At 39.9% G+C, this 23,433-nt stretch overlaps 2 protein-coding genes across 5 annotated transcripts; one reads left to right on the top strand and one right to left on the bottom strand.

Annotated features, from left to right (window-relative positions):
• On the bottom strand, positions 1-11,515 carry suz12b (SUZ12 polycomb repressive complex 2 subunit b). 4 transcript variants are annotated; one of them, XM_073468807.1, is made up of 17 exons: positions 11,232-11,515; positions 10,842-10,986; positions 10,305-10,351; positions 10,161-10,225; positions 9,926-9,994; positions 9,709-9,758; positions 9,033-9,118; positions 8,717-8,948; positions 8,364-8,469; positions 8,168-8,273; positions 7,615-7,792; positions 6,355-6,443; positions 5,893-6,036; positions 4,523-4,680; positions 3,969-4,167; positions 2,064-2,155; positions 1-1,907 (listed from the first exon to the last, which is right to left on the bottom strand). In XM_073468807.1, exons 1-17 carry the CDS (start codon positions 11,244-11,246, stop codon positions 1,595-1,597), a joined length of 2,094 nt encoding a protein of 697 aa, XP_073324908.1. In that variant the 5' UTR covers positions 11,247-11,515; the 3' UTR covers positions 1-1,594. The 4 variants fall into 4 exon arrangements, with proteins under 4 accessions (XP_073324908.1, XP_073324925.1, XP_073324917.1 ...); XM_073468824.1 differs by having other exon boundaries at positions 2,076-2,155; XM_073468816.1 differs by having other exon boundaries at positions 6,355-6,440.
• A 1,006-nt stretch (positions 11,516-12,521) lies between these two features.
• utp6 (UTP6 small subunit processome component) lies at positions 12,522-21,756 on the top strand. Its single transcript, XM_073476732.1, has 19 exons — positions 12,522-12,785; positions 13,857-13,941; positions 14,026-14,067; positions 14,186-14,278; positions 14,375-14,422; positions 14,515-14,578; positions 14,748-14,866; positions 15,013-15,090; positions 15,248-15,329; positions 15,611-15,692; positions 15,789-15,967; positions 16,279-16,358; positions 16,521-16,598; positions 17,523-17,702; positions 19,703-19,783; positions 20,174-20,283; positions 20,457-20,523; positions 20,679-20,751; positions 21,183-21,756. Exons 1-19 carry the CDS (start codon positions 12,694-12,696, stop codon positions 21,335-21,337), a joined length of 1,788 nt encoding a protein of 595 aa, XP_073332833.1. The 5' UTR covers positions 12,522-12,693; the 3' UTR covers positions 21,338-21,756.
• Positions 21,757-23,433: the final 1,677 nt, after the last annotated feature.

The following is a 23,433-nucleotide window of genomic DNA, read 5'->3' as shown; positions in this document are numbered from 1 at the left end:
TGAGGTCAAATGTATTTTATTTCTTTAAATATAAAAATCCCCTTAGCCAGAGTGTACAGTTCATAATTTTTAAATGGGGTGTTTTGACAGTAATGGTGAATATGTCTCCCTTTTTCCAGATGAATACAGAAACCCTCCACAAATGCTGGAGGGAGGAAAATATATTGTAAAATTTGGTTGTCCACATGGGAAGTCTGATGAAATAATGAATGGTGATCACCGATTTATGTGCACACTACAAAACACAACTACCACTGCTTTATCAAAAAAAAAAAAACTTGTCATGGAATGAAACAAAAGAAAAATATGCAAAAAGTATGATGAAAAATTACAGAACTAAGAAAGACTGATGGAAATATTCCCCTTTGGCATAAACTGCACCTAATAGGACAGACAACTGACTTGGACCTGAAAACCAAACCTCCAATAAACAGCATATTGCTTTAAGAGACAGACTGCAATCTGTTAATTATTGGATTCATGACGGGGCACAGCTTAACATGTGATGTGATTACATGTATACACATTTCAGTCAGCTACTGATACTCACAACCCATGTTTAAAAAAACATCATGATCAAAAAACTGTTGACTTTTATATGTTGAATGCTTTGCACTCAACACAATACATGAAGTGATGTGCTGCTGGTTGTTTCAGTAAATCTTAGGGAAGAAAAAAAAAAAAAAGTCAAGTTGAGTTCCCTGGCTCTCCTTGAGCTATTATCAATGCAGGCCAAAAGGCTTAGGGGTGATGAAGTGGATGTTTTGAAGTTATTCTCTTCCAAAGGATCTAAAGGCTTTACAATAAAACACTATTGTCATGGCAAAATCTACCAGCAAAACCCACAATCCATTGTGGGGTCCTATCACAAGCTTCATATACTCTAGACAAGTGGGCTCCAAGTGTAGAATTTTAACTGTATGACCCTTCAAATTAAATGTCATTCACAACAGTGAAATCAAACCCACTGAAGTTTCTCCACTGATGACAGTGGAAAAGCTGCATTTAACATTTGGCGCAGCATGAATTGAAAAACAAAAACAAAAAAAGACAATTCAAGGTAAGCTTTCTAAATACAAACACCAAGTGCTAAAATAATCAGCTAAAAAGGATAAGTTCTCAACAAGGTTATTGTGTATGTGTACAAATAATCAAGAGTGACAATGTTACCAGTACAGTTTTAACTGTAGTCTTGATACAGTTGTCTTGAACAAGGACATACCAAAGACAGTCGTGCCACATCAGAAGACTCTCAGTTTGTTCACACTCTCACCCCCAAAGACAGATACTTCAGTGGCACCTACAAAATGCATATTAAGTAGGCTCAACTTGCATCATCCAGTCCTTAAACTCCTGGGTTGTGTAGATGTGGGTGATTCACTTTTATATTGTTCATATTTGGTTCAATTCTCAAGTTCCATAAACTTGTTTACCTTGTATACTGGTCTGCTTCAGGTCAGATCCTCCAGTGACCAGTTCTGCCACCTATCTAAGCACCAAAGGGTTGGTAAAGTTCATTGCAGAAGAAAAAAAAACAACCCAAATCAAAAATAAAAGAAAAAAAGACGACAATCATTGTTCCATCCATCCAACATCAGTCTGTTAGTGCGCTTTTTGTCCTCTTGCCCTGTTTACCCCCAGTGGAGGTGACGACGTTGCCGTTGCAGGCTCCTGCTGATACCAGAGTCTGGTCCGGTTGCTCCTCCTCTATGTCCGGGAGCTCCTCTTGGATCTGTCGCAGACGGGCCATGGCGCGGTCGATGGTGGCCGTGCTCACCAGGTTGAAGTCGTGCATGCTGACTAGATGCAGGAGGAAGTTGCGGCAAAGGTTGCGGCGGATTATGTGAGCACCACGGTTCTCAGCGAAGAGCATGATGGCCTGATTCATCTGGTTGTCTGCTATGAAACTGCAGGGGAAATGGAGAAGAGCTTGGCTTCAACTGTACATATGAGATATTACAAGTGAATTTCTAAATGCACTGGATTTGATTTATGATATTTCTTAAATAATCAAGGAATGCTGTTTGAGGATTGAGTAATGCCCAGCAGGTCGCAGTAGTTACCATTGAACGTACCCATGCTTCATAACGTGCAGGTTCCACAGCTTCATCACTTCCTTCTCTCCCTCATTGACATCTGTGAACTCATCCAGTTGCTGAAAGTAAAAAAAAACAAAAACAAAAAAAACAAATTATTATTTTTTTTAAATCCCCTTTGCAACATTATACAATTATAATGATGCATTACAAACACTTTTGGTAAAACCCCTCCACACTGAAGAGTAGCCAATTACCTCGGATGTATTAATGAGAAAAGCTACAACAACGGCACTTAGCAGTGTAATGCATTTCCTACTTCAATACTTGCATGGAGTTTGTTTTTGAGAGCAATGTAACAATTTTAATGTTAATCAATTCATTTTAGGCATTTTCTCTCGGTCCTGACGGCGAAGTGATAGAAATAACGGCAAGTAACGTAATCAGCTTCAGGAAATCAATACTGAAGTGATAAAAATATAAGCGCAGGCTGAAGAAGTGCTCCATGTAGCAACTGTTTATGCTCTGAGCACCTTTAAGTTATTTATGGGGAGCAGGGCTGACCCAAATTCTTTGACTCTTTGTTGCCATGGTAATTCGGCACCAAAATCAGTACTCCAAAGACTAAATTTGATGGTTTTCCTCTCATTTTAAGACCTCAGAAACAAAAACACACACAACCACTCGTACTCCAGAAGATTCTAAGACTTTGATTGTGCTTGTTTACAGGCCTCAGTCAAAGTTACCACAATTCTTCCTTTGATTGATTTCATTGCTGGGTTCTCGCTCTTTCCATTAGTGAAGTGATACAGTTGTTTGAAAAGTTCATGTCTATCTGAATCTATGATAGTTAATAACTACGCAAGATGCTGAGAAAGTAGCTCTCCAGTCAGTCAATCTCAAGGATGTATCTCTGCAAAGCATTATAATGTAAGCTTGAGTATACATTTGGTCACAAGGTCACCTGCATTATTGATCCAGTGAAACTGCCAAGATGTCTTTTTGCATATTGACAAGATGTAAAGTAGACCTTTCAGTTTTCCTTGTCCTCCTTATATACACACACACACACAACACCACAAACTCAAAATGGCAATCATTACAACGTACTTGAATTATTTACTCTCAAGTTAGCTTCAACAAAACTAAATGAAGGAACAGCAGCTGACAGCAGCTGACAGCATCATGTAGTCCAGTGTAGGGTGGACTGATTGGCCTAACCATTTCCTGTGGAGATGCACGACCGGCAATGACCAGCGAGTTGGACAATCAATTTCAGATATATCCAATCCTGTGCCGCCCATATTTACACACAATCCACACCCCCCTCCTGATCTCTTGCATCACTGTGGCATATGTCATAGTTTGTTTAAATACTTCAGCATGATGGCTGCATGGTTGCTTTTTCTGAACGCAGGTAGCAATGCCACTCTGTAGCCGTTTTTCAATGGGGTATAGCAGAGTGTTTATTCGTCTTATGGCCCAGTTAATATATCGACGGAAATAAGGCACAGCCTTCTTAAGGTTATCCAACGATGGTACATTGGCTAGCAAGATGCTTGGCAGAGGAGATGTAGAGATGTTGAGATGGATGCAGAGATGGTCTTGCTTGTCTATGTGGTCAGGACAGTAGCTGGTGTTTATCCCCTTCACCTTTTTCTCCATGTTAACATTTTAATACCTTTACTAGCCAGGTAGCAGAGTTGGCAGGAGGAGCATTTACAAAGTGTTGAGTTGACCATTCCCCTATCCTGATGAGTTACGCAATCATGTTATCATTATTCAATATTATAATTAAGACTAATATTTGCAAAACTACACTAGGTCCACACCTTCTAGAATGTCTGGTCTGAATTAAAGGCAAGTGGTTCGACACCTTAATTGAACAGTGAAGCCAGACACTTAAGGATACAATGAGTAATGGCTTCTCACCGTTGCAGTCTTCTCTCTGAGCCACTCTGGATCCCTTTCATCCTCACTGTCTAAATCCATTTCCTGGGGCCGCAGGGGCATGCAGCTGTCACTGTGGAAGTACAAACGGTTGTGTCCGCTGACATAGGTCCTCTGCTGCTCCAACTCTCCGTCCTCAGTTTCCAGGAATTCGGACAGACTTGGTTTGGTCCTCTTAGGCCTAGGGGAAGGGGGAGAGAAAACAAATCCTGCATATACACTATGTACAATGGAAATCTTTCATTATTTGTTAGATATTACATACCCTAATTCTTCATTTTATTCAATACCATTTTTCTGGTATATTCTCATATAAACCACACGTATTTTCAGGACCTTAAACAAAAAACTCTAAAACAACAAAATAAGGCCCTCAGGCTGAATAGGTTAAATATGATATACAATACAGCAAGTTTTGAGTAAAAATGACACTTTTCTATTCTCTGGTTAAAGTGTTTCCCGCAAGCCTAAAATGAGTTCATCACACACGCCTTTGAATGTGAATACCGCTTTTGAAACGGAGGTCGTAGGTTTACCTGCAAACCAGTATGTGAGTTACAGCCGTCCTCTTCACTGGGCCATTGCGGCTGAAAGCAAAGCCAGGTTGGCTGTGGATGTCTTGAGGGTTGCCAACGTACGAGCCGTCATAGCACTCATTGATGGACACGTCTATCCTTGCTCCTTTGGGGTGAGGCTGCAGGTTAAAAAAAAAAAAAGAAAGGAAAGAAAGAAAATTACTTTAATTTTCAAGGAAAGGGTTTCAGCAAAAACACAGAGGGCCAGGTGCTTATTCTGATCAAGGGGAATCTGGCACAATCTGTCAGGGTTAGAAATGTGATGTTTCAAGCTTGTTCAAACATTATGCTTTGGATAAAAGTACATATTCAGACAAAGAGGGTGCTCCACGCTAGGAGCATCATAAGAGCGCAGAGATGGAGAAAGACGGAGAACACAAAAAAAAGCATGTGGAAATATACTAGTTTTCATAGACCACTTGTTGAACAGTTGTTTTGGACTGGAACTCCTCGAAAGTTGAACAATTTACCATATTCCTTTCTGTATAGTGCGAGTATCCAAGTGGCATTTTCCAACACCATTTTTCTTGCACACACGCACATACTGAGAGAATAGGCAAGGTCATTCTGTTGACATGTGTGTCTTAAAGGGATAGTTCACTACATGGCACTTCATTCCCTCAACCGTGCATCTGTATTCCTACGCACAGGCAGAATGTAGTGCCAAAGGAAAAGACTGTTTAACGCCAAAGAAAAGACAAAAACTTATTCATCCTACCACCAAGTGTTGTCTGAAGACTAAGATGGCTTCATCTATTCTTCAAAATCACTTAAGAGCTGCTGCATTTTTCATTACAATTTAACTAGTGTTAATTCCTTAGTTCATCAAATTAGCGAAGCAGTGAAAACACAGATTATCCCTCACTGTGCAGTGACAAGTTGCTCAGTCGCTTCATCCACCAAGCTGTCTGTGTTTTGTTTTCTTTTACATGTTAAACTCTAGTCTACGCTGCGTGGCCTAACCCAGGTGTAGCAGTTTTAATGTCATGACAAGACAACATTGTTTGCATATTCTTCTTCTCCTTCAATGTATATTGGTGGATCACAAACCAACTTTAAAAGTGGTGCATACAACCACCTGTACTGTATCAGAGTGTGTAGATGTTGCACCAGTTAGGTCTATGAAAGAAATTTGGCTTTGTATTATCAGCTATAATTACATAAATCACTATTTCTGAGTGGTGCTGACTGAGATATGGTTTTACATGCAAACCAAAGCTCCTGCAGAGTGTCTTCAGTTATTTCATAATTGTAGACTTGCTTGAAATCAGGTGGTTTCTAAAGACACATGACTGTCAACCACACAGCTAAAGACAAACTCTATTACTTACCACATAGTTGAAGATGAAGCGGGAATGGGAGAGTTTGAGGTGTTTGAGCAGGCTGTAGAGTTTGCTGCAGTTCAGGGTACACCAGGGACAGTGAAGATCGTCTCTCGCTTCAGTTTGCTGCCGTGTGTTATTATTGTACAAAAACTGAACAAGGACAGATCGCATTAGTTACAAGCTAAACCAGAGAAGGTCAACCCTACCACAGATATAAATGGGTGATTTTAACAGTACTGCATAAGAGTCACTGACACATTTTGGTACACAAACCTTGAGGACCAAGTTCCAAAAACAGTTAATAATTTAAGCTATGTTTAACGTCTCAAAATGTGTCAGTTGCTCCAAACATTTTTGAAAACTAACAGGCCACAAAAACATTTTGCATTTCAGTCACCTCACCAACATTTTCTAGATAATCGGTGTCCCAGGCCCAGTTGTGTGGTTTCTTACTGTTGTGTGGTGTACCTGATAAAATATACGTAGCTTCTGCCGCGGCTCACATGGGACCTGCTCTTTCCTCGTCTGAATGTCTGTGCTGACTGACTCTTTCACTGCTGACGGGAACAGATGGAGAGATTATTTCTTGGAGAATCACCAAATCATGAATTTGACTTGAAACATTCAACATGTAATTGAGAAAAATGTAGAAGTTGCAACGTCAAGACTCGAAAAGACTGTTTTGAAAGCCCCTTTCAGACAAGGAATAGGCAAAATTGCTTGCTTCATCTACCTGTTGAAATGACTTTTTGCCATTCAAACATGGGTCTCTTATGAAAATGTTGCATTATGGTTCTGTGCAAAATAGGACCATTGGAGCAGCAATGTGCGTGCAATATTTGGCATTTGGTATACAAGAGAGACAAAAAGCCCCATTGCTTCCTTCCACAACAGTTGGAGGGAAGAATAGTGTTTACAGCATACATGGGTTGCATCAGCGTTGGATTTTAAAAATGTATTTTACAGCTGAATTAATGTCTCGCTGTGGTTTAATTAATTACCATCATGCATCATGATTGCTGGAAGGAGGCTCAGCCCCATTTCTCACTTTCCTAAGCAACCCTGTAGACACCATAATACTTTTTTTAAAAAATACATTTTTTGATTTATAAACATTTAGAATCTGCTTCCCATTTCACAAAGCCTGAACAAGGCCTGAACAAGACCCATTTACTCAGATTCAGTATGCAAGCATTTTGCTGGATATTCATACGCACACAATTCATGACTTCTTCAGAAATAAGCCTTATTCAAAGAGTAAAATGTTAAACTGCCAGTACATTCATGGAGTGAAGTGCATGTCTGAAAGGGACTTAACAGTTATGACTCACAGAGTGCCTTTTGCCAGTTTCAGCTACAAATAGACCATCCCACACCAACATCACAGTGGGTGAAAAAAAATCCAAAACCATGGCCCATTCAGCTTGGCTGAGAGATGGTGTTCAGTTTTTTGTTCAGTATTCTCTAGGAACACTTTTACAGTACTTTCAATAAAGGAGAAGATGGAATTGTAAACTGTTTATGTCCCCTCCGATCCTTCATCTATGAATGATTTCCGCCCCCTGCTCTTAAATGTTATACAGGATTAAATGTAAGTCAAGTTGTAATAAAAGGGATTCTGTGAAAACTAATAATATTGATACAAATCTTCCATAATGCAGCATATTTTTAAATCAGCCTCAAATTAAAACAAAATTTCAAGCTACCCTGCGGCCGTTTTTTACTTACCCATGAGTGCAGCTCGGTGGTTGCTGGTCCTAGTCTCCATGGGGCCGGAGCTGTCGGAGTTGCGGGTAGAAAGGGGTTTGGCCACGGGGGCTGTGGACTTTCCACTAGCATCGCCTGTCCAACGCAGCATGAACTGCAATGTGGGTCCCTGAGAAAATGTCTCAAATGGTGGCAGTCTCTGCGGGACAGTCGTAAAAAGTGATGGTCAGTGGCATGGTGGTGTGAAGAGGGTTAGGTTTAGAGCTGCTATGATTAGTCCGTTAATCGATCAAAAGAAAATGAATTACCAACAATTTTGACAATAAATTAATTGTTGAGTAAATTATTCAAGCAGAAATGTCAAACATTTCTTGGTTCTAGCTACTTGAATGTAAGGATTTGCTGATTTCTCTGTCATTTATGATAGTAAATGAAGAGTCTTTGGGTTTCAGACTGTTAGTTGACAACATTTGAGGATGCCACTTTTGGCTCTGGGAAATTGTGATGAGCATTTTTCCAATTGTTTGACTACAAACAAAATAACTGATGGGAAAATAATCGATAACCCTCCTACCTTTCCATCAAGAATAGTTTCCCATGTAGCCCGCTTCTTGCTAACAGGGCTGTCCTCCATCCCTTGCATTGACACTTCATACTCCCCATCCAGCAGCTGCAATCTCCTGCAGAAAACAAGTCACAAGCAAAGACTTTTAAAGGTGTAGTCAAAAGGGCGAAAAATTATTTCACTATTTCAATGATTAAAATCTTACCTATTCTTGTCAAAGACAGTCATCTGTGCAACATAGGTCTCTGTGGTCTCCCCCTCGTCTCTGTGGGATGAACTTCTCTTCTTTCTACTAGGAGTATCTGTTACATCTTCGAACAAAAGTGCAAAAATAGAGTGAGAAATTTCATAACCAACCCCTTACAGTTCCATCCAACACTAGTTTTTAGATGATGTGCCCAGAGAAAAACTGGCTCCTGGCAAATAGACACTTGCTGAGCTATCAGCCTCCCTATTCTGATCTCATAACAATATGCTCTGTTCAATCATTCGTCCCAATATAAAAAACTGTACTTAGACAAAAACGGAACACAAAGAGCTTTGAGGTGGATTTCCTACCGATGTTCTCGTTGGCCTCTCCATTAACCAGACCATTAGTATCCCTCCTCCCTGTGCGTGACACCCTGAACAGGAGTGAATAGGACTTGACCATGTGGCTGTTGCTGGGCTCAAACTCATTGCTGGAGACAAGTAAGGAAGGGTAGGAGCCAGGCTTGGTTTGGTTAGTGTCAGGATTCAAAGGCACCTGCTTTTTACCTGTAGGCACTTGCTTAATTGGGCAGCTGACATCCTGAAACAAAAAAAGTACCAAGATTTAATCAACAAACACGATCACTAAGAATGATAAGTGTGGCTCACTAATATTTTACTTTACCTTGCGTTTTTTATGGCAGACTTTGACAAGTAGCACCTCTAAGGACACGGAATTTTGTTCATTTTCTGAATTCTGAGATGGCTTTTCTGTGTTGCAACAACGAGAAGAGTTGAGTGTCATTTTTTCTGTCCATTTCGTGACACACAACAAAACATTCAAGTGAAGGACACGATATTTATTGTGTTCTCCATGTGACGTCATCTACATTCACTCCTCCAGTCACTAGTCTAGGTGTGTGTGTCTTACTCTGTTTTAATCTCACTCTGGATATGATGTTTACATGGAACACAAGAAACCTGGTTATTAATATCACCATTTACGATATTCTAAGTTTCTGATCATCTGTATGCAGTCATGTCTGGACTTCTCAGCAACTATGTTCTGTACTGACAACGAATAATCACTGCCTGGATAAGGTGATTACACACCACAGTATCACAGTTTCTGTTGGAGAACTAGAGGTAGAAACTAGGGTTTCCATTAAAGATACTAGTGTGCATGTAATTGCACTCAGTGACAACTATAATTGTTGTAACGCTTGATGCCAGTCAGAGCATGTCTATAAGTTTAAAAAAAAATCTACATGCAGCCAACTTTCTAAGCCTTTGTGAACATTTCCCTTTAAATATATTAAAAACACAAGTTAAGTACTTGGTAAAGAATAAAATCTGCTTACCATCCTTATGGAAGAACCCAGTGAAGGTTAACTGTAGATGTGAAGACAAACTAAAGAGGCAACAGAAAAATTCACGTGTGAAATTGGGTCATATCAAGTACTCTGACTGTTACTGTGAATGGTGAGAAAATTTGTCGATACAGTTCCTCTGGTATTTTGGTCCCTAAAAATTAGCCAGCAACAAAAAGACACATCATCTCTTGTAGAGATGTGTTACCTTGGAGAATCCTGCTCTCCCTTCATCTTCTCCACTGTCTGCAACATATCATCCACTTTGAACACTTTCCTGGGAGGAAGGATTCAAAGATGCACAGGTTAAACATGAATTAAACCTGTGACAGAACATGAACTATTGTTTAGATTAAAAAACAAACAAACAAAAAACAAAACAGCAGGTATTTGTCATCTCTGATCATAAATCATAGCTGTGAACACATCATCAGCTTTCATACCTTCTGGCATTTGTTCGACCATTTCTGTGAGACATGAAGGTGAGCGTCCTGTGCAAAAATATGGGCTGAAAACCAGGAAAAATATAATTAAACACTCATTTTGAGTAGGCCAGTATATGTATGTATGTGTAGTTATTTGCTCACTGCAATCAAGTTCCTTGTGCGGAGAAATCTGTATATCTGAGTTGGTTCTGTAGATAAAGACAAGTGTTATAGTGATGATTATTATGGACAAGTTTGGAAAGTGTGTTCGCTCAATAACTTTTAATGTAGGTACCTGCTGCCACTCAATTTCACCATATCAGTGACTGATAAATTAATCCAATTTATTGCCAACACATGGCAAAAGAGGAGTTGTTCACTGGTGGTATCAGATTTGACCAAACATCCAAGGCACACACTAAATAATACATGTGCTTTTTATTGATTTTAGTCTGATAACTGACACTTAAATACAGTGATCGTGAGAAAAGTTCAGATACAAACAAAATCTGTGGCTCCCCATTAAAATACCAGTTAAGCTGTGGAGGCCTGTCAGCCAAAAGCAAATACTGAAAACAAAATAAGTCACATTAAAGTTTAACTGGTAGCTAAATGCCGATTAAAAGAGTGAGAAAGTTCTCCTCGTGTTTACCAAAACAGACAAGCCGCATTACAAAGTGTCGAGTGGTGAAATCTCACTTTCAAAGGCCTGTAGGAACAGCTCATGGTCGGCCTGAATCTGCTCCATCTTCGGCTTCTTCACAGAGTTCATCATTGCTGATGAGGCGGGGTACACGGCGCCGTTAGCTTTGCAACTCGCCCCACTCATAATATGACCTGAGTTCTGCGATTGAGACGACAACACATGTTAACACTCAAATTATTACAGAACAAACGGTGGCAATACAACATGTTAGCTTAGCCAGTAGGCAAATACTCGCGTTAGCAGTCGAGCTAGCTAGCTCAGCTAAAAGCACAATGCTAACATGTTAGTTAGCTTGGTATTTCAGCGCAGTCTTCAGACTAGGATTAACGAAAACCCCACAATCGGCATGCGGTAGATATAGCGCACAAATAAAGGCTACCCACCCTGGCCGATGGCATTAATTTGTTAGCCTCGCTGCCTCCAGCACAAGCCTGGCAGACTCAACAGCAGAAACCCATGAAGATGAAGAGGAGGCGACGAGACGCTGGCTAGTTAGCTAGCACTGCTAGCATGGTTTACTAGAAAACAACCCGTCGTACGCCGGAGGTCCCCTCGCATTCAGCTGTCACAAATTTCGTTTAAAGTTGGAGAAGGTGGGAGTATTTTCAACCAAATTCTCGATTATCTATCTGTAATTTATTGTCGGTGTGGTTTCCTTCAATTTGTACTGAACAACAGAGTATTAGTCAGTTGTCAGCCAATGGGAGCCGGAGTAAGAGAATTCGGCGCTGTGATTGGCTGCTGACCTCCGGAGATGACATACAACCCGCTCTCGCTTTCTGCGATTTTGCGGGAAATCGAGTTTATCAGCAAAGACATCAAGACGATCCTGCTGCTCCAACCTTGTGTTTACTGTAAATCCCATTAAGCATGACATCGGTGTCCTTTCTCTGATTGTATGTTGTTAGAGGAAATTATTCCACAGTTTAAACAGCAAAACTGGTACTATGATCTGTAATAAATCAACGATACACAGTGAAGAGCTGAAAGTTAGGACTTTTGGGTTATTATCAGGGTGTGTGTGGGATTATTACATCTTCTATTTCTATTACTTTTAGGACTTTTTATGCTTCAAGTACAAGTACTCACTGATGAATGGACATCGACTTATTTTATGGTATACACAGCACGCCACTGATTACCAAAAAACAAAATACCATTTTGTAGTATTATTAAATATTTATCAAATGATATTGTCATACTTTTTGGTATTCACTGCGTCGTATTTTAAACAATCACTGAAACAACTTTACAACAGCATTGTTTGTGCATACTGTACAAACAACTTCAGTACAATAAAGTACATGGTGATTAAAGCACAATACTTAAATGACGATTTTTAAAGTTTGATAGCAAAACGGCAAATAATAATTAAGAGGAAGAACGATATTTCAATTCAGTGAAGGAAGTTAATTATGTGGTTAAGAGACCCTGTTTTCCACAAACAGAGCAGTAAATTAATTTCTCAAATAGTCTAAACTCCATTACAGTTTCCACATCAGCACATCTATATCCATTTTTGTATTTGACTAATAAATGTGTTATTTGATGCCACTAAACAACAGTGAAGTCAGTGTGACATGTTATCTGTACAGTAAATCACTGCATGAGCCAGTTTGAATTTGCTTTGGCATCACACATTTTGGACCGTGTTTCCTGACGGAAGCATTTGCAGACGGAACCGGAAGAGCGACCGGTATCACAACTTCCACACATGTGTGGAGGAGGATTTCTGCTCCATCGCCAACAGTCTCATGGTCAGCGTCGATTTAAAGTTGACATCAACATCTGTAATATCACAAGAACAACAGTCGGACCTGAGCCCGTAACGACCGCGTCGACAAGATGGCGGAGATCGTTCAGCAGCGGATAGAGGACAGGATCCCTGAGCTGGAGCAGCTGGAGAGAGTGGGACTGTTCACCAAGAAAGAAGTCAAGTAAGACCACTTCTAATGTACCAGCACTTTCCTGATGTCTTCACTCAAAAGAACAACACATCAGTATAACAAAGGACATCGTTGACATGAGATGTTTTGGCATTGGGTCATATTGTAGGCAGTAACATGGAGAGATGACAGAAAAAACATGACAAGAACATCCATTTTGTCATCGTAGTACCCCCTCGTTCACCTCAGTAGTACTTATGCAATATTTGTGGATCTTAAGGAAAAAGAAACCCTCATCAATTTCACAAAGAGTGCACTGTTTTCATAAAACTGTACGTCAAAGTTTTGATTCTATAGATTCAAAGTTTCTCTGTAAGAAACAGCCGAGTGAAATAACAGATCCTGTGTTGTGAAGAAAAATAAATACTGGAGCTGCTCCACAGTGGAATTTAACTAAGTTGTTCAAGTACAAGTACTGTACTTAAGGTCAAATGTGAGGTACTTGTACATTACCTGAGTATTACCTTTTCATGCCCCTTTCTACTTCCCTTCCACTCCATTCAGAGGAAATGATTGTGATCGCTACTATATACAAGTATGTGACAGCATAAGAAATGTTTGAAGAGCCTTTAAAATGTGATTTTGTATTTAGAAATTAAAATTTAGAGTAAAGCTGAAACAGTTAGCCAACTGTCAGAAAATCAATTGCCAACTATTTTGATCGTTTAAGTCAATTTTCATGCAAAACATTTCAATCTTCCAGCTTCAGGAATGTGAAGATTTGCCACTGTTCCATTGAATTACTCGAACTAACTGAGAAAATAATGAGCAGATTAATCCATAATGAAAACAATCAATCGTTGCAGTACTTTTACTTGCAACAGCATATTTTTGCAGTGTGGTATCAGTCCTTTTACTGAAGTAGAGGATCTTAATACTTATTCAACCACTGCTGAATAGTGGAACAGTCTAAAGCTAAATCTACAGAGCACCTATGAGTACATTTTCGGATCCACAGCTAGAATACTTCTACTTTATAATTCATGCACAGCTGGCTAATTTAAGTTTTGATTCTCAGATTAACATCTCAGGGAAATGTTGTTTTTTTTATCACTAATTTAGATCCATAATTAAGAGAGCGACGGCCCTGGAGTACAAGCTCCACAGGTTGATAGTAAACAAAGAGGACTTCATTGCATACGTTCAGGTAGAGTGCCATAATCTTGTTAACATTTACTTAAGTTTTTAAATATGTTTAAAACACTAACTTCAAGATGTTGTTTAATTACAGTATGAAATCAACGTTTTAGAGCTGGTCAAGAAGAGAAGAGCGGTGAGTGCAAAATTGTTTTATCATGCGTTCATTCAAAGTAAATGGAGTGAGTGGCCGGCAGCTTGAGTATCTTTCACTTGACACACGTCATTTGAATGTGCCTATCGTTCTTTTGCAGCACATACATTACCAGTTCAAAATCGAGGAGATTGAGTTCCCCATCATCAGCAGAATAAACAGCGTCTTCAGAAGAGCAACAAAAAAGTGGAAGGTACCGTATACAAAGCATTTATACTGTGTTTTTGTTGTGTATCAATGAAATCATTGCAATTTTTATCCATCATGCCGATGTCCTCTTTCCCCACAGGATGATGTGCAGCTGTGGCTCTCACATGTTGCTTTCTGTAAGAAATGGGTATGTGATGATGTTATCATTAGCTTTACATACAACTCAAACACGGTGTCTTTATGTGCGTATAATGATCTTCTTCTTCTTTTACTCATCAGGCCACCAAAGGCCAGATTAGCAAGGTGTTCTCGGCCATGCTCGCTATACATCCTGACAAGCCAGGTACAGAAGATTTTGCTTTTCATTTGTTGTAAATCTCATTTAAACCTACCACCGTCAACGCAATAATCCCAACCTCAGGGATGTAAAAAGTATATGCTCAGGCAAACTAGGAAGAGGTTGTCACCTACAAAAACAAGTTAATAGTAACTTTATGCTGCCTCGTCTGTAGCCCTGTGGATCATGGCTGCCAAGAGTGAGCTGGAGGATAGAAGTTCCTCTGAAAGTGCCCGACACTTGTTTTTGAGGGCGCTGCGCTTCCACCCAAACAACAAGAAAGTCTACCAGGAGGTAAAACAAGCAAAATATATCTTTATTTTTAACCCAAAGTTTGTCAGTATCTTGCATTTTTAGACAGTGAAACCCGGTACTAAGATTCTTACGTTTGCATGAAAATATACTGAAAAGTCATGAATTTTCCAACATTTCTGTGTTAGTACTTCCGTATGGAGCTGCTGCATTGTGAGAAACTGAGGAAGCAGCAGGCAGAGCTGGAGAAAGCTGAGATGGACCTGGTGAGTGTGTCACAAATTGAAAACAAACTGTGGGAAACACAAAAAGTCAATATATATACACAAATACACGCACACGCACACACACACACACACATCCATGCTCAAAAGCACTCACTTTTTATTCAGTGCTTAAATACCCGTTCTTCACTCCTTCCAGGGTGAATATGAGTTTTCTCCAGAGATCCTGAGTGGTAAACTGGCTGAGGTCGTGTACAAAGATGCTACAGGCAAAATCAAAGGTGGGCTTTTTAAAGATTTGATTTTCAGTTCTGTGCAAAAACATGAATATAAAAGAAAGTGGTAATATAACTTGCAGTTTTCTCCTATTTTCTTTATGTCTTTTAACAACTAAGGCTGGGTATTGCCAGTGCTTCTAACTGAAATGTGTCTGTAGCGTCGAGTAATGGAGACCAAACCACAGGCTTTTGTTTTTACATATTGTTTTTGAACTGTTCTTCTAACAACAGGAATTCCAAGGAGGTAATTTAACCTTTGTGTTACCGATCTTTTTGTCCGACAGAAGCAGAGTTCGTCATCTCACTCCTGAACATAGCAGCTATCTTTGACTTCACCAAAGAACTCCAGGACCTCATCCTGCAAGAGTGAGACACCAGCTAATTTCCCTTTCGCTCTGTCTCAACCACAGTCTGGGTTCTTTAACTCAAACTTCATACCCTCTCCCCTCCCCTCGTTTGCAGCTTACAGGCCAACTACACAGAAGACAGCCTGACGTGGGATTTCATGGCTAAGAGGGAGCTGGAGGCTCCAGCGGCAGGGGAGGAGCTGCAGACAGCCAAAGGCCGGGCGTCCGATATCAACCGGCGAGAGGAGCGCTGCTGCCAGGTCTATGAGGAGGGAGTCAAGAGCCTTAACACGGGTAGGAGCTCATTCATTCACAGAGACAATAGACGTGGTAATTTGGCCTTGATGAGACTCAAAACTTTGCTGTTTGAAATTTGATGAGTAGTTATAATTATCATTTTATTACAGGGTCCTGTGGATTTTATAAAGTATGAAAATAACCTAGAACGTTTAAAACAACAAAAGCCTTTAATTACAGTTGAGGTTTTGCCACTTTGCACTGACATCTTTATTCCCGCTGCATGTGCTCTAGAATAAAACACTGCCCGACAACTTTATGTGTCAGTATAAGACACCATCGCTGTGCTTGTGTGCTTTGTGCTCCAGAGCCCATGTGGACTTGCTATGCGGGCTTCTGCTTGGAAAGGCTGAAGAGGAAGACCAACGTCCAAGAGCTGAAGGAAAAGGTATCAGAATATTGATTCAGTTTGAAATGAACATATTGAATTCGTCTACTATGACAGTCTCTTTTGAGGACACAGAAAAATGTTAGTGGCTACAGTGTGTTTGGAGGTGGGTGTGTTTAATCGGTAAATCCTAACACGGCTTTCTGTGTTTGTGTATGGCAGAGGCAGGAGAGGCTGCTGGGAGTGCTGCAGCGCGCCCACGACTCCTCTCTGCTGAAGGAGAATTATTATAAGGACTGGGTAAGATAATGGCTTCATTAAACGTGTTACTGGAGACATAGGGGCCCTTAAGCCTTTATGATTCAGTCTCCTTTCATTTGAATAATGACTCGTCAAATGTCTGTTCACACAAGGCATGTTTGATGCGTTTGTTTGGACTGCGTGAGGACAGCACCAGTCAGAGTCCGAGGATACAAAAAACACAAATGTCTTTGAATGCACGTCAGTTTCAGTCGTCTTCATCAGGAGCGACAACTGTGGTACTCAAAACACACACAAAAAAGGGGATGTCCTGGTGGTTTAAAGCTCATGCTGTGCAGCCAACTTGGTTTTGAATCCAGCCAAAGACCCTTCAGGCTCTCCCTCTGTTTCCTTCCACACTTCCTGTTGTTCTCTGGTGTTTACCATCTAATTAAGAGGATGTAAGTCCATAAAATAACACAGAATACCCTCTTGACACCATCTTGCTCAAAACTTTCAGTTCTTCTCGTCACCTTTAACAGTAAAATACTGACAGCCAGACTAAAAAACTCAACTGAAGACCTAAAATGAACAAAGACAACCCATTCGAGTCATCATGTTTTGCTTTGAGTCCACATCCTGCCTTAACACCTCAATTTAAGTCAATTTGCAGCAGAAGGCCTCCACTTTCTCAGTCAATATAGCAGGCAATGAGGAATGTATTGCTCCAATTAACCACATTTACCATCAAAACGGAGATTTTCCCTTTTAACTTTAAAGTTAGTGTGGTCACAACTTGGGATGGAGTACCTGGGTTGATCTGCTGTGGCTCATTGTGGTGTCACTGGTGATTGGTCAATATGAATAGTGTTGCTTAGTCCTTATGTGGGTATTAATGTATTCATTCCTATATTATGTATTTAGTTGCATAAAAACAAGGAGAAATCTTCTTGATTTAACTTCCTCTCTGATTTTCTAATAAAGTTGCAGATCCTGCTCTCATCCGGGGATGCTGAGGGAGCGGCCAGCGTTGCCATGGTTGCCACGCAGCGCTGCAGCCAATCGGTGTCAATGTGGAGCCTGAGTCTGCAAACGCTTATGCAGCTGGGGAGTGGAGAAGTGGGCAGGCTATTCCAGGAGGCTCTCACACACATAAATCCCAAGGTGCACAGAGTTCACATACACTTTGACTCTACATCATTTGTTTGGTCATTTTCTCTGCTTAAACTGACACCACATCAGTCGTTCTCCTAAGATCCAAGTATAATTGTTCTCCTTGGAGATTGAGACACACACACGTGCCACCAGCACTGCTGTACAAGTGGGCCATCTCCTTGGCCCAATTAGTCTCTATTCCATTATATTAAGTTCCTCAAATTGCTTCCTCCACCCCTTTCTACATCATGAGGAAAGCTGAAGACATGTTTAAAAAAACAAAAAAGCAAGTCTTCAGTTATAAACAGAACATGGAAAAACAGATTAATATTATTATGATTATTGTAGATCATTTGTGTAATTGTTAGTTATTTGAGGCCAGAGTCATGTTTGAGCTTAATTTAACATGACGGGTAAATGAGTAGGATTAATGCTGAACCCTACACTCTTGACAGATTTATAAGCTTTGGATGGAGAATGAACTAATCCATAAAAAATCCCCTGCAACACCTCAAATATTCGAGGGTAGTCATAATGTTTTTCCTGATTATTAAGCTAGCACTGATGAGTAAAACATTCTGAACACAAAATCTATTTAAAAAAAGACTCATTTTCTCCTCACTTATTGTCTCCCTGACTCTCTCTCTTTCACATTGTTGGCAGTACATCACAGTATAATGCTGTCTGACTTTGAATGCCTTTACTCAGCCACAGGCCCTTTATAGGAGCGAGCAGAATAGCTGGTTATTGTTGTGGTGCGCGTTTCACAAGACTGTTGCCCTGAGAACTAGCTGTGTGAGGAGGATTACTAAACTGCTGCTGATTAGGCGAGTCCTTTCTCTCAAGACAAACACTCTAAGTGTTGGGAAATGGTGTAAACCCCCTGGGGGTTGTGTCTGGTATGCCGAGCTATAAAATGTTTTCTTATTGTACGTCACAGAAGTTTAGATAATTTAACAAACATAATGTAGATATTTTCTCTTAATTGTGTACTCATGCCCTTTCTAAAGGCATATTGAGCTGTCGGGGGTGGAGCGAGGTGATTAGTCATTCAGATGTTGCACTAGATGCTGACTCATTACTCATTTTTAAAATCTCTGCATGTAATGGGGGAAACAGAAGCTCAATCTGCAAGCGTAAGACTAAAGGTAGATGGAGATATTGTACGACTTTGACAATGCTGGAAGAAGTACACAGAATGTTTACTGAAGTAAAAGTACAAATATCACTGTTTCAAAATACTCCATTACAAGTTAAAGTCATGCATTCAAAATCCTACTTAAGTAAAAGTACAAAAGTATCATCAGTTGAATGTATTTAAAGCCTTTGACTGATATTTTTGTTAATACAGATGCATCAGTATGTAAGCAGCACCAACAGAAGCTCCTCTCTCCCGCAGAAAACACTGCTCCTGAAACACCTTGTCGGGATTCTCGCCTTTAATTCCGCGACTTTGTGACATCACATTACCTCACATTTGGGTCCCGACATTTTCTGCAGTTGACCACTCACAGGGCATTTCAAGCTTTTTTAGCCACTTGCCAAGTAGCTGAGATGTTGTATTTGCCCGCTAGTCAAACTTTATTGTCCATAATGGAAAATGAAGTCTTATTAAAATCAACAGGGATTTGAACAGTTATCATAAGTTTAAGGTTATTATTGAAAAACTACAGTTATTTAAAGAACTGAGAAGTTTAGAGTAGAAGCTGTTTTTATGTTGTTTTTTTATTTAACTTGACTTACTGCTTTAAGTCAAAATGTTTGGACACCACTGATTTAAACTTTAGAAGTGTAAATGAACTAAGCTTTAAGTGTCAACTAAATGTAGCACAGTAAAAAGTACAATATTTGACTCTGAAATGTAATGGAGTAGAAGTAATATGTAAGTAAATACCTGAATAAAGAAGAATTACCCCAAAATTTTACTCCGCCACATGGGGTCTCCACGTTAGCAAGGTCCTGGTTAGAGACTGACTAATATCTGAATCTTCTCTATTGCGTTTTCACAGGAGAGTCTTCCACTTTGGCAGCTGCAGGTCCAGTGGAGCGTGGCCAACCAGAGTCCTGACGAGACAGAAGCCGTCTTCAAGGTAGTCCACCTGAATCCATGTCCAGCTCCCGACAGCATTTACAGTTTTCGAGTTCTTAATGACAACTGACAGAAAGAGCTGTTCCTTGTCAACATTCAGCACATAATGAGAAGCCTGTGTACATTACTTGGCAGGAAAAGCAGTTCAGTTTCTACCCATGCTGAAGATCTTACTAAAGGAAACATATATAAATGAATGGCACCTTAAAATAAAAAATCTATGCAGTGATCATATAAAGAACTGTATGCAGGTGCTGTTCTTGATAACACCTGTGGATGAAAACTTTAAGATGTAGCACAAACGATTAAGAGCCCCTCGTGTCTGCACAGTGTTTTGTCCTCCAAAATGAGACCGGCTCGCAGACAGTTTTATTTTCTCGTTTGTTCCCAGAGAGGCCTGCTGTCTGCAGTCACGGCTGTTGCCATGGAGATGAAAGAGAGCTACCTGGATTGGTCGTTCTCCACCGGAGGCTACAAGAAAGCTAGGAAGACCTTCACAAGGTGAAAACAAATAACTCTGGTCTGCTCGTTAATTGAAATGAAGAATAACACAAAAGTAACAGAACATTGAATTGGTCCCAAATCCCTGTGGACCAATGTCAAAATACATACTTGAGATTCTTAGTGCGTCTTGTCAATTTTAAGCTTTGAAAAATGTGTTTATTCTTCTGTAGCTTACAGGAAAACCGTCCCCTGTCCAAGGCCTTTTTCAACACAATGATTGAGATCGAGAAGCAACAAGTACGTATAGCAACTGCACTGTAGGTCACATGTGTCACATAATCTGAAATCTTTAGGTTTACGAATCTTTAGGTCGGATTACGAATGAAAAATAGTTTGTTACTGATAAATCAAGACAATCCTGAGCTGCAATAACAATGTTGTTTACTCTCCAGGAGACTCCAAAGATGAACTATTTGAGAGACTACTATGAACGGGCCCTGCAGGAGTTTGGCACCTCCGATGATGGTGAGCAGAGTTTATTAAGTCATTATATATTCACCCTCATGCTGATCGAAAGTCAGGTAAAGAAATATTTCTGGAGCTTCACAACTAAACAACATTGCAGCATTCTCCTAAACAACTGAAGTAGATGGAGACTTGTTTGAAAACAAAAAAAACAAAAACAAAAAAAACATAAAATGGCTCCAATAGCTCAAATAGCAGATTTTTTGGTGAACCTGTCCTTTAAAGAAAGGGAGTCGAAGGGAAAAGTAGTGTTAGTTCAAAATATTTATTCCTGTTATTCAAGTATCAAGGACTAAATTATAGGTTTCCAACTAACAAAACAATTGCAACAAAATATATATTAAGGATAAATACTTGAATGTTATTTAATCGGCACATCCTTGCACACCTCCCAGTTTTACTTCTAAGCTGTCGCTTTTATTTCCCTGCAGATCTGTGGCTGCAGTACATCCAGGAGGAGCTGGGACCTCTTGGACAGCCGGAGAACTGCGGCAAGATCCACTGGAGAGCCATGAAGTTCCTGGAGGGGGAGTGTGTGGAGAGGTTCACTTCCAAATATACTCTCCTGCAAACCGGACACTTATGAGTAGACCAAGTCGCTTCAGTTAAGGCCTTTCAGTTCAGCCAGCGTGTCTAGACGTTTATCAGCTGAAGAAGCAGCACGTTTTTGGAGAAGTTGCTCTTCTTGGTGCTGTGTCCATCCATAAATTGTTTCAATGCCTTCAACTAGAAAGCTGGTGTTGTTTGCTGCCCAGCAGGAAAAAGGGCTGTCGATTCTTCTTCAAAAGGTTCCAGCGTCATTGAGGAGAAATGTTCTGGCGTCTATTTACAACCTGTACCTACTTTCCTCTTTCATTTACAGTGGTTTTGTGCTGCATTTGATACCAGACTGATGTTGGAGAAATTTAGTATTCTAAGTCTGTCCAGTTCACACATTTATTTGGCTTTTATTTGAGAAAAGACAAACTTGTTGCTGTTATAATGATATTAAAACAGTCTTTCACACTGGGGTGTTCTCTGCTGTGGTCCCTCTGAGACAGTGACAAAACAAATGTACACACATAAACACACACTTTTTTCTAAACTCAGAACTCATACCACAATAGCTTCCTATAAACGTACATTTAAGTGTCTATAAGAAAAAACAAGTTTTATCCTCTATAAATTCTCACTTCACACATTGATCCAGTGTTTGAAGTCAGTACTAAGTATCATTTAAATTCCCACCTTTGTTAAAAAAACAAACAAACTTAAATATGAAGCAGCAGTAGTACTATGGGATAATTGCACATGTATGACAGCTAAAAAAAACTGTCCATAAACAATGTCAACATTTACAGTCTTTAAGGACACTTGTTTTATACAGATGTGGTACCTGCAGTAAAGTAACATCTATGAGGTATAACAAAACATAAATGCAAAAAAAAGCATTATGTAAATGGTCCATGATGTGGCTCTTAAAAGTCTAATAATCCAGATAACACACATGTAGACCTGTAACACTGTATCAAAAAGGACTTAACTATGTCTTTTCTCTGACACAAAAATTGAAAGGTTTTACCAGCTTACCTAAAGATCTCCTCTATTCACTTAAAGACATGTTTGTAGGAGATGCATGGAGCCAGCTCTGGGGAGTATCAAATAAACACATTTGCAGAAATTACACTCTCTGAGATATTAAAGTACCTCTGCACTCTCCAATCATCTCTGTCACAGCCTCTAGTTTCAGGGCAAGTAGCTTCTCCTGATATCTCAGTCAGGCTTTTAGGAAATGAGTGCAAACAATAAGAACATGAAGAGAGATTAAAAACGATGTGCTTTAAGGCAGAAGTTGTTATGGTGTGTTATTATAGTCGATAATGATCCCTTTAGAAGAAGCAACGCCCAGAGACATACTGTCAGCTGAAGTCTATGTAAATGTAGGTGTAAAACGTTTTTGTTGTGTACTGGTTTGCTGATAGATGAATTTACTATTCAAAAAATTGCAAATTGGCCAGTTGTTGCTGCTGATATAATGGAGCGTCTGTGCTGACGTTGGGTATTTTTATCTTTCAAATAGTTCCAAGTGAGCTGAGGACATCTTTTAGTAAACAGCTTCAGGCTGCAAATCTTGTAATGAGCTGCTGAGTCACAATAACTCATGATGCTCTAAATGCTTCCGGAGGCTTTTTTAAAGGATCAGTGTGTAGGATTTAGGGACAAAAATGTAATATAATATTCATAACATTGTTTTTTAGTCCTAATCACCTGAAACTAAGAATTGTTGGAGTCCGCCATGCTGCACCGCCATGTTTCTATAGCAGCTCAGAACAAACCAAACACTGGCTCTAGAGAGGGTCTTTCACGTATTTCGCGGAGGGTGAGACAAGTGGGGCTTTTCCATACACATGCTGGTTTATTTTGACCTCGTTTGACTCGGCACATCGGCCCAGTGCAGCATTTGCGTTTCTGTAACAACTGGGCTTCCTGCTTGAAGGTGTGTCTTTAAATGATGTCTTGAATAGTGTTAAATGGAGCAGGTGTAAAATAAAATCTACCTGCAGTATTATCAAAGAATAGATGCCAACAAAGCTCTGCTAGCTTGGTTATAAACACATTGCATTTCCTATAAATCTTTCACAATTAAAGTCCCCTGTTGTTTAGTTATTTAAAAGCTTTTACGATTGAGCAGCTAAATCAGGA

The sequence above is a fragment of the Pagrus major genome, chromosome 1 (assembly GCF_040436345.1).
Source record: "Pagrus major chromosome 1, Pma_NU_1.0".
Lineage (NCBI taxonomy): Eukaryota > Metazoa > Chordata > Actinopteri > Spariformes > Sparidae > Pagrus > Pagrus major.
This window is presented reverse-complemented; position numbering and strand designations above follow the sequence as displayed.